The following is a 9,769-nucleotide window of genomic DNA, read 5'->3' as shown; positions in this document are numbered from 1 at the left end:
AAGTAAACAAAATTATATACATAGTGGAATAAATCAGTCACGTTCTTGCATTAAAGAAAATGTTATCTTTCACATAATCAAATAAAACAGATGCAATGTGTTGGCCACTATAAAATTGCATGAACCATGAACTAAGATACAAGTGCCATTATCATTTTAAGAAAAACAAAGATGTTCTCAACCTAATGATCATAGAGCATACATATAGTTGGATCATACTTGGCTTTATTAGGATTTAGCACCCAAAAGAGAGAATAAAAAAAATAGTGGATTGCACATGCAAGAAATGTCTTACAAAACTCTCACATCAAGCAAGCTAATTAGTATCATCATCTTGAGTGTATTAAAAATGATATAATTGGGAAGAAAGTGTTGTAGAACAAAGATGAAGTAACTAGAAGCTTATTTATATGACAAAAAAATAGCATGGAGCTAAGGCTAAAAATGGTTTTATGGATGAACTAATATGTTGAACTCAAAAAATCAATGAATTGTATTATTAGATGTATTAGTGTTTTTAAAGTAAATGTTAAAAACAAAGAAGAGAGGTCATATAGATCCCTTGACTGAATTGGCGATCCGCTAACATTCGATGGACAATAGTTTAATGGATAAAATTTAACACTCGACAGACTGGAGATATTGTGACTGATTTGAAAATCAGTAGAGAGGTCATGATAGATTTCAGCAGACACCTAGATTATGAATGACAGATATTGCATTTCGTTCTCTTAAGCATTTGGGCGAACAATTGGTCTACACACAACAATCATCATCAGTCAATCAAACTGCCTGAGTTGGCTCTCCAAAAAGTTAGGAAATACTAAATATTTTATTCTTCAAAAAGCATAACCAGGATTCATTTATCCAAATTCAATAGTTTTGGAGATCATAGAAATAGATAACTGCAAACAGACAAGGAAAAAAAAAATGCACGGACTTGAAACAAGGATGACGTTGAAGGGTTGTTAAAGGACTTTCAACAAGTCCTCGGCACCGTTGAAGGTAAAGGCACCTCCATCCTCCAAGTTGAGCACTTTGACAACCCTATCTTCTGGCAGCAACGCATAGCGCCGAGATCGGACGCATAGCGCCGGGATCGGATGCATAGCGCCGGGATCGGATGCATAGTGCCGGGATCGGACGCATAGCGCCAGGATCGGACGCCTAGGCCCATGGGCTTGTCTGACAGATCCAACTCCACCCCTCGTGCCCGGGTGAACTCCCTGTTTCCATCGGAGAGTAAAAAAACCTCGTCCCTAATGTTGAGATCCTTCTTCCAGGCATGCATCACGAAAGCGTTGTTGACCGAGATGTAGGCAATGGTGTCCATGCCTTTGGCATGCAGCTCCCCAGCCTTTTCCACAAATCCAGGGAGGTGCTTCTGCGAGCACGTCGAGGTAAAGATCCCCGGGATGGCGAAGAAGATGGCTTTCTTGCCCTTGGTGAGATCAGAAATGGTGACGGTCTGGAGCTCCCCATCGGAACCGAAGTAGGAGAGGTTGGCGTCAAGAAGATTATCTCTGACGGAGATGGTGGTTGCGACAGCGGGGGCGGAGGCGGAAGAGGCGGGGGAAGAGGGAGGACCTACGAGTGTGCAATCGGAGGTGTAGAGTGGTAGTGGAAACGGAACGGTGGAAGCGGGTGGCAGAAGGGAGGAGGCGGGGCAAAGAAGGGGCGATGGGTTTAGGGCTTGGAGAGGAAAGGAGAAGGGGCGGCGGGTTTAGGGCTTGCTGCTATGGTTCGTGGGTTAGCTGAAGGGAGGTCAGGCAACCTATTTTCGGTGGTTCGCAGTGTGAAGAGATCGTAGGTTGGATCGAGAAGGTAAAAGGGCAGAATACGGCTGTAAAAAATTTGGGGAGAGGAAAGAAAAAATGCCGCGGCAAAAAATGGCGAAGGGGAAAAAGCGGCGAAAGAAAAAAAACAATGGTATTCAACAACACTTAATAGACAACGATTTTTAAAAACCATTGTCGTAATCCCAAAAAAGCGCACATAGACAATAGTTTTAAAAAACTATTGTCGTAACCTTTAAAAATAATTTTCGTAGCCCCAAAAAAACATAAATAGACAACGGTTTTTAAAAACCGTTGTCGTAGGCAAAAAAAAAATTGCTAAAAGACAATGATTTTTGTTAAAATCGTTGTTAAAAGATAAAAAAACAACGATTTGGTATAAAACTGTTGTCGTTTGAGTGTTGTTAAATGAGGTTTTTCTTATAGTGGGATGCAAGAGGCATACCTCACTTACCTTATCAGACTTGAAGCCTAACTCTCCCCCTGTTTTGCTGCATTCGTCTGAAGTCGCTCCCCCTTGATGCTGGGTTCCAATGTACTTTTCCCTTCATAGCTCGCCATCAGTGTTAGTCCGACATATTCTTGTACTTCAGATTCAGATGATGAAGTGTCGTTCCAAGTGGCTTTTAGAATCTTGTGCTTCTTGGGTATCTTGACTTTGTCCTTCTTTAATTCTAGGCAATCTTCTTTTAGGTGTACTTCCTTTTGACACTGGTAGCAACGAACCCTTCTTCTATTTCTTGGATTTTTCTTATTCTGCATTTCTTTAAATTTATTAGATCGAAAGAATTTTTTAAAATTCCTTACCATATATGCTTCTTGGTCTTCTTCTGAGTCTGACTCGGGTTCATCCTTCTTGGTTGCATTCAGCGCCATAATCTGGCTTGAGTCTTTTATTGTCCTTGCACATCTGGTTTCATGTAATTCAAGAGTAGAAAAATAATTCCTCTAAGGTACTTACCTCCAGATCCTTTGAAATATAGTAGGCGTCGATAACTGAGGTCCATTCTGGAGTTCTGGGAAACGCGTTGAGAGCGTAGTGTATGGTGTCCCGGTTGGTTACCGTTTCACTGAGGTTCTCGAGACTGGTAATTAATTTCTTTACCTTCGCGTGTAGATCGGCTACCTTCTCACCTTTTTCCAGATGGATGTTTGTCAGTTTGTTCCGAAGGATGTCTCTTCTGGCGAGCTTGGCTTCAGATGTGCCTTCGTGGAGTTCTAGGAACTTCTCCCATAGTTCTTTGGCTGATGAGTAGCTTCCGATGCAGTTGACTTCTTGAGGCGGCAGCACGCTCAGCAAGTGATACTCCGCTCGGTTGTTCGCTACGGAATCATTCCGCTCCTTTTTCGTCCAAAGGCTTTCTTCTTTTTCTTCTCCATTCTGATTTATAGGAGCTACAAAACCGTATTTTATTATTAAACAAATTTCAAAATCGATTTTCAGGAATACCTCCATACAACGCTTCCAGTGTGCGAAGTCCCCCTCGAATTTTGATGGAACGATGCTTGGTTCGGCCATCTTGTTGCTTCGATCAGCGGTTAGTCCTCCTGAAGCGTCCTTGCTCTGATACCACATGTTGGTCCCTTTGAAGGCCGGCAAGAGGGGAGGGGTGAATTTCCCTACAAAATAAAACAACCCTTTCTTGGATTTTCAACTAAATAAAAGCACTTGTAAATAAAATAAAGAGACTAATAAAAAGCAAACAAACACAAGGAAGTTACTTGGTTTGCAATCAGGAGATTGCTAATCCAAGGAAAATATGACGCACTATCTGATGTCTCCTTCGGGCGGAGTAGTCTCTTACAACGTTAATAACATAGACAGAAAAGTAAAGCACAGAAAAATAGATTACAAGTGAAATTGAATAAACTGTGTAGATCAGTGCTATATTTATAGTACTGTTCGGGGCATCCCGAAGGGTTCCGGGCACCCTGGGGAAGATAAATTTTATCCCCTAACGTTCAGATCGAGTCAAAACTTGATCTGGTCAAAAAGCCGGGTCCGGGCGCTCGGACAAAAAAAGTCAACAGGGTTGACTTTTCTCGGTCTGCGACCTCTGCTCTGGTTCAGCTTGTCTCGGTCTGGGTCTTTCACTCCGGCTCCACTAGCTTGGGTGATCTCGGCCATCCGGAATAGGGCTCACCCGAACCCAAGTTCCGACCTTCTCCTGGAGCAGCTTTCCTCCCCAGTTTCTCGTCCCTTGAACGTCGCGTACATTCTTCTCGTCCACCAGTGTATTCTTCCCCGGTCACCTCGTCCCTCGGACGTAATGAGCCTGTCGACTCTCTCCCCGTGTCGTCCTTCTCGCTAGTTGCATCTTCAGCTCGACTTCCTGTGTTCCTAAGCTCCTGCACACTTAGACACAAGGGTTAAAACAAATAGGACCTAACTTAACTTGTTTGATCACATCAAAACACCTTGGGGTTCCAACATAACTGACACAGTAGTAGAACAGTCAAAGAACTCATTTACAAATATTGTTGTCTAACTACTGAAATCAGGGTTGTACTTATAGACATGATCTGGGCGCTTGGAAGGGCTTCGGGTGCGTGGGCATGAATAAAAGTTTATCTGCGTCACAACAGATCGTGATAGCTGGGCAAGTGATAAGTTTTGCGGTCTGGGACCCTGGGCCAGGTTTGGGCGCCCGGACTAGGTGAACCAGCCCTTGACTAGGGCATGAGCCTGAGGCACGAGCCCAGGGTGCCCTAGCTGACCCTGGGAATCCAAGCGCTCGGAATAGCTCTGGGAGCTCGTACCAGAGTCAACTCTATATTAACTTTTTGTTCGGATCTTCCACTTTGACTCCGCTCGCTTGGGCGATTTCGGCCATCCAGAATATGGCACACCCGAACCCATTTTCCGGCCTTCTCGAGTAACCTTCTACTATGGCTTCTTGTCCCTCAGAACCGCTAAGCGTTTTCTTCTCGTCAACTAGCGTATTCTTCCACAGGATCTCGTCTCTCAGACGCATCGAGCCCGTCAGCTCTCTCCCACGCCGTCCTTATCAATAATTGCGCCTTTCGCTCAACCTCCTATGCTTCTAAGTTCCTGCACACTTAGACACAAGGATCAAACCATAACAAGACCTAACTTGAGTTTGCTAATCACATCAAAACTACCACAGAGTACTTACACATGCCTCATTAGTTGAACGGGCATGAAACTATAGAAGCCTTTAGTAACTCAGTAGGGCGATGTGAGATATTCTGATATTTTTGACAAGATAAGCAAGTTGACACCAATTGAGTTGCATCAGTTTGTAAGGTGGGCCAAAAATACCCAGCCATCACTATTTTCCAGGTGAGTGATTGCTCACCCGGGTGACTTCCACAAGATCCTTGATGTACTTCTTGTAAAATATATTGTTTGTCCTTGGGACCAACACATTTGAGTAGAGGTTGAGAGAAAGCTTGCTTATAAAGATTGTTCCCTATCAAGGTGAATTGCCATGCTCTTTTCTTGAGCATCTTGGCTTGCTCCTGATCTTCAAGTAAGAGGTCGTTCTGAAGAAATGAAATCAATGGCGTCCTCGAGTCAATCTGTAGTTTTGTCTCAGCCTGCCTCTCAATGTGTGCAATCAATAAAGTATGTTCCATGGGCTTATCTAGAATCCATGGGACTATGGTGGAGACTAGTTTAGATAACTCATATGCTGTTTGATTCTCTACACAAGGAATTTTTGTATAATCACCTCTTGAAATTTAGCCCTCAACCTGCTGAATGCCTCTGTATATAACTTAAGTCACTCGTTGTTGATCTCAAAATTACTCGATAATTATTGCACGACTAATTGGGAATCAGAATAGAATAAGACATGGGAGGCACCTACGTGCTGAGTGGCCTACAGTTTGACTATTAATGTTTCATATTCAGCTTCATTGTTAGTAGTTCGGTAGTCTAACCACACAGAAACCTGCATCCTGTCCTCCCACGGTGATATCATAAGAATGTCTGTCGAGTAATATATCCTCCAAGTCTCTTCAAGTTTGGGATTCTGTATCTAAGTGATAAAGTCAGCTAAGGCCTGAGTTTTGATGGCTGCTTGGGCTGGTAGTATATATCATACTCACTGAACTCTATGGTCCACTTAATCAACCTCCCAGAGGCTTTTGGGTTGACAAGTACTTGGCTCAAAGTGTTGTTAGTAAGTACCACAATTAGGTGAGAAAGGAAAGAAGGATGTAACCTTCGAGCAGCTAAGACTAGTCCATATGTTAATTTCTCGAGCGTGGTGTAACGACACTTGACTCCTTTTAATAAATGACTTAGAAAGTTTAGCACTATTGATATTTCCCCTTCTGCCTCACCAACATTGATCTGACCGCGTGCTCATTGAATGACAAATACACCCATAAAAGTTTGCCCACCACCGTCTTAGCAAGTATAGGCAGGGCGGACAAGTAATTTTTTAACTCCTCAAAAGTTTTATCACAGTCAGCATCCCACTGGAATTTGGTCGCTCGACGAAGGATCTTGAAAAAAGGTAAGCTTTTATTGGCCGATTAGGAGATAAAATGAGATAGGACTATGATCTGGTCTGTCAGTCTTTGTGCCTCCTTCAAATTGCACAGGGTAGCCATGTCTGGAGGGCTTGCACTTTATTAGGGTTGGCTTCTATCCCCATCTCTGTCACAATGTATCCCAGGAACCACCTACTTTTTGCTCCGAATAAATATTTGTTGGGGTTGAGCTTTAGTCTATATTGCCTTAAAGTCTAACAGGTTTCTTCCATATCTGCACACAGGTCTGTCGCCCAGAGGCATTTAATAAGGATCTTGTCCAATAGACTTCCATATTTTGCCCAATTTGCTTTTGAAACACTTTGTTTATAAGTTATTGGTAAGTTGTCCCTGCATTCTTTAGTCTGGATGACATAATATTATAGCAATAAGTGCCCTCAGCAGTATAAAGCTAACCTTTTCCTGGTCGTCCTGGGCGACCGACACTTGATGATACTCGTGATAGGCGTCCAACATACAAATTATTTAGCATCCAGAAGTTGAATCTACTATCTGGTCAATTCTTGGTAAGGGGTAGCTATCCTTAGGGCATGCTTTGTTGAGGTCCCTAAAGTCAATGTAGACCCTCCATTTGTTTCCTGGCATGGACACCAGGACCACATTGGCTAACCAACTCGGGAACTGCACCTCTCGAATATAGCCGACCTCCAATAGCTTGTCCACCTCTGCCCAAATGATCTTAGTTTGATCAGCCCCAAAATCTCTCATTCTCTGTTTGAGCAGACGAGAGTCAGGGAAGACATGGAGTACATGCTCCATGACCACGGGTGAGACGCCTGTTATCTCTTTGGGCTCCCAAGAAAAAACATCGTTGTTATGTGTCAAACACGCAACAAGCTCATCTTTAAGTTTTGGGGGTAGGTCAGCGACTACTTGAGTAGTGGCTTTCAGCTAGTCTGGTCAAATTTGGACCTCCTCCCATTCTTCATATAGTAGGGTGGGTGGTGCTTCCTAGACGGTGTTGACTTCCATTCTCTAAATTTTTCGAGTAGCATTGGCCTCTGTCTTAATGATTTCTACGTAGCATTTGCGTGCTACCAGTTAATTTCCTTTGACTTCCATGACTTGGTCATCCATGGAGAATTTTATTTTCTGGTAAAAGGTTGAGATAACTGCCTGAAATTCATTTAGGGCCAGTTGGCCGAAAATGATGTTATAAGCTGAGGGTGAGTCTATAACTATGAATGTTGATTGATGTGTCCTTATTAGGGGCTCATCCCTTAAAGATATGACCAACTTTATTTGGCCGAGCGATTGGATCTTGTTACCCGTGAAGCCATATAGAGGCATCACCATGGGTTAATGCTCACTCGACTCTATCTGTATTTGCTTGAAGATGATATTGACCAAACTATCTGTGTTAACAAAAGTGCGATGAATATTATAATTGGCTATAACAACATTAATTATTAAAGCGTCATCATGGGGGACTTCCATCTCCTCTAGGTCCTTGGGTTCAAAGCTAATGTTGGGCCCATGTGCTTTCTCCTACCTACAACTGACCGCATGAATCTCCAACTTGCGGGTGTGCGACTTCTTTACTCGATTGGAGTCTCCATCAGTTGGTCCTCTAGCGATCATACCAATATCACCCTGAGTGACATTATTCAATTTTCTTCTTGTCATGTTTGGGATTACTCCTGCTAAACTTGAGCGGGGGCCTGAGCCCAGTCTCCTTGACGCGGGGGCGTCCTTTGTCGCTAATTGACACCTCAATAGTCTCTTTTAGGTGGACTATCTGGTCGCTGATATTGGCGATGACGAGGAGACAGCGAATGCCAGTGGTATTCCTCATTGGTGATCTGATAGTTTGCCTAATTATACGAAAGCAGTCTTGAGTGTCATGAGTTGTAGAATGGTGGTATGTATAAAATTGGGGTGGAGCCCATCTAAGGTGCTCAGGACACTCCTCCTGCTCAACCCCCCCCCCCCCTGTGTGTTACACAACTTGAGGTCGGGGCACTGGATGATGAGGATGGGGCCCCATGCGGGCTCCTTTAAGCTGTGGAGGCGGAGGAGATCCTCGGTGCTTTGGAGCTGATGCCTAGGTGGGTTCGGAGGCTTCCTTTTTTGGGGTCACCTGCGGTTCCTCCACATCAATATACTCGGTCACACGATTGAGTAAATGATCGAAGTCTCTGGGCGAGTGCCTGATGAGAGACAGAGGATATTATTATTGGCGAGCCCTTGGGAGAAGCAACTCACCAGAATCTCTAGGGTGGCTGAGGGCACGTCCATGGTCACCTGGTTTAACTTTTAATGTAAGCCTGGAGTGTTGCCTTGGTCCCTTGCTTAAGCGAGAAGAGGTTCAAGGGGTTCTTGTGGTAATATCAACTTCTAGAGAAATGATGAAGAAAGGACTTGCGAAAATCCATGAAATTATGTATAGACTCAGTTGATAGTCGCTTGAACCACCTTTGGGCTGAGCCCGAGAACATGGTGAGAAATACTCGACACTTTATGTCGTCCGTCTATTAATGGACACTACAAAAAATAAGACATTTTGGGACAAAATTAGGGACGAATTTTAAAAAAAAATTCGTTGCAAAAATTTTAGGGACAAAATTTGGGACGAAAATTTTTTCGTCCCAAAATGGTTGATGCCAACTTTTGGAACGAATTAGGGATTGTTGCAAATTTGGGAACGAATTTGGGGACGAATTTGGCGACGAATAAAATTTTCGTCCCCAAATTCGTTGCAAAAAAGTATACAAATTTGCAACGAAAATTATTTTTGTTGCAAACTTAGGAACAAATTTGGGGACGAATTCACATAAATTTTCTGCCAAATTTGTCTCTATTTTTGCAACAAATTTGGGGACGAATTCGGTGACAAATTATATTTTGTTGCCAAATTTGTCCCTAATATTGCAACGAATTTGGGGACAAATTCGGTGACAAAATTTTTTTTGTTGCCATTTTTGTTCCTAAGTTTGCAACGAATAATAAATTTGTTGCAAAACTGGCAACGAATTTGGCAACAAAAACTTGCCAAATTCTTTGATAATCATAAGATCAATTTTCGTCCCAGATTCTGGGACAAATTTTGGGACGAATTTTGTAGATTCGTCCCAGATTCTGGGACAAATTTTGGGACGAATTTTGTGGATTCGTCCCAGAATTCGTCCCAGAATCTGGGACGAATTCTGGGACGAAAATAATTTTATCCCAAATTACGATAGAATTGGGACAAATCATTTTCGTTGCCAAATTCGTCCCTATATCAAATATTTTTTCCACCTTCAATTTATTTCTGCAATTCAATCCAAATACATAAAAACCAAATTCAAATAACAAATAATATGCATTCAACACATCCTAATTTAACATTCAACACATCCTAATTTAACATTCAACACATCAACTCATAATTCAAAAAATATAAAGATTTCAACAAAGTTTATAAAATCCATCTTGTTCAACAAAGTTTACAAGTTCAACAACCCAAT

The 9,769-nt window shown here is 42.6% G+C and overlaps 1 protein-coding gene across 1 annotated transcript; it reads right to left on the bottom strand.

The window, feature by feature from the left end:
- Window positions 1–968: 968 nt before the first annotated feature.
- LOC122002674 (peroxiredoxin-2E-2, chloroplastic-like) lies at window positions 969–8,115 on the bottom strand. Its single transcript, XM_042557945.1, has 3 exons — window positions 7,959–8,115; window positions 1,168–1,587; window positions 969–1,087 (listed from the first exon to the last, which is right to left on the bottom strand). Exons 1-3 carry the CDS (start codon window positions 8,113–8,115, stop codon window positions 969–971), a joined length of 696 nt encoding a protein of 231 aa, XP_042413879.1.
- Between the last annotated feature and the right edge of the window lie 1,654 nt (window positions 8,116–9,769).

The sequence above is a fragment of the Zingiber officinale genome, chromosome 1A (genome assembly GCF_018446385.1).
Source record: "Zingiber officinale cultivar Zhangliang chromosome 1A, Zo_v1.1, whole genome shotgun sequence".
In the NCBI taxonomy this organism is placed as follows: domain Eukaryota; kingdom Viridiplantae; phylum Streptophyta; class Magnoliopsida; order Zingiberales; family Zingiberaceae; genus Zingiber; species Zingiber officinale.
Note: the sequence above shows the minus strand (reverse complement) of the source record. Positions and strands in the feature narration are given on the sequence as shown.

What these genes read in the sequence shown, in the direction of transcription:
- LOC122002674 (XM_042557945.1), bottom strand. Translation starts at nt 8,115, where the DNA reads ATGAGGAATACCACTGGCATTCGCTGTCTCCTCGTCATCGCCAATATC. An exon ending in CCCGCTCAAGTTTAGCAGGA is followed by an intron (nt 1,588 to 7,958) that starts GTAATCCCAAAC and finishes GCACACTCGTAG; the next exon opens with GTCCTCCCTCTTCCCCCGCC. An exon ending in AGACAAGCCCATGGGCCTAG is followed by an intron (nt 1,088 to 1,167) that starts GCGTCCGATCCT and finishes TCCCGGCGCTAT; the next exon opens with GCGTCCGATCTCGGCGCTAT.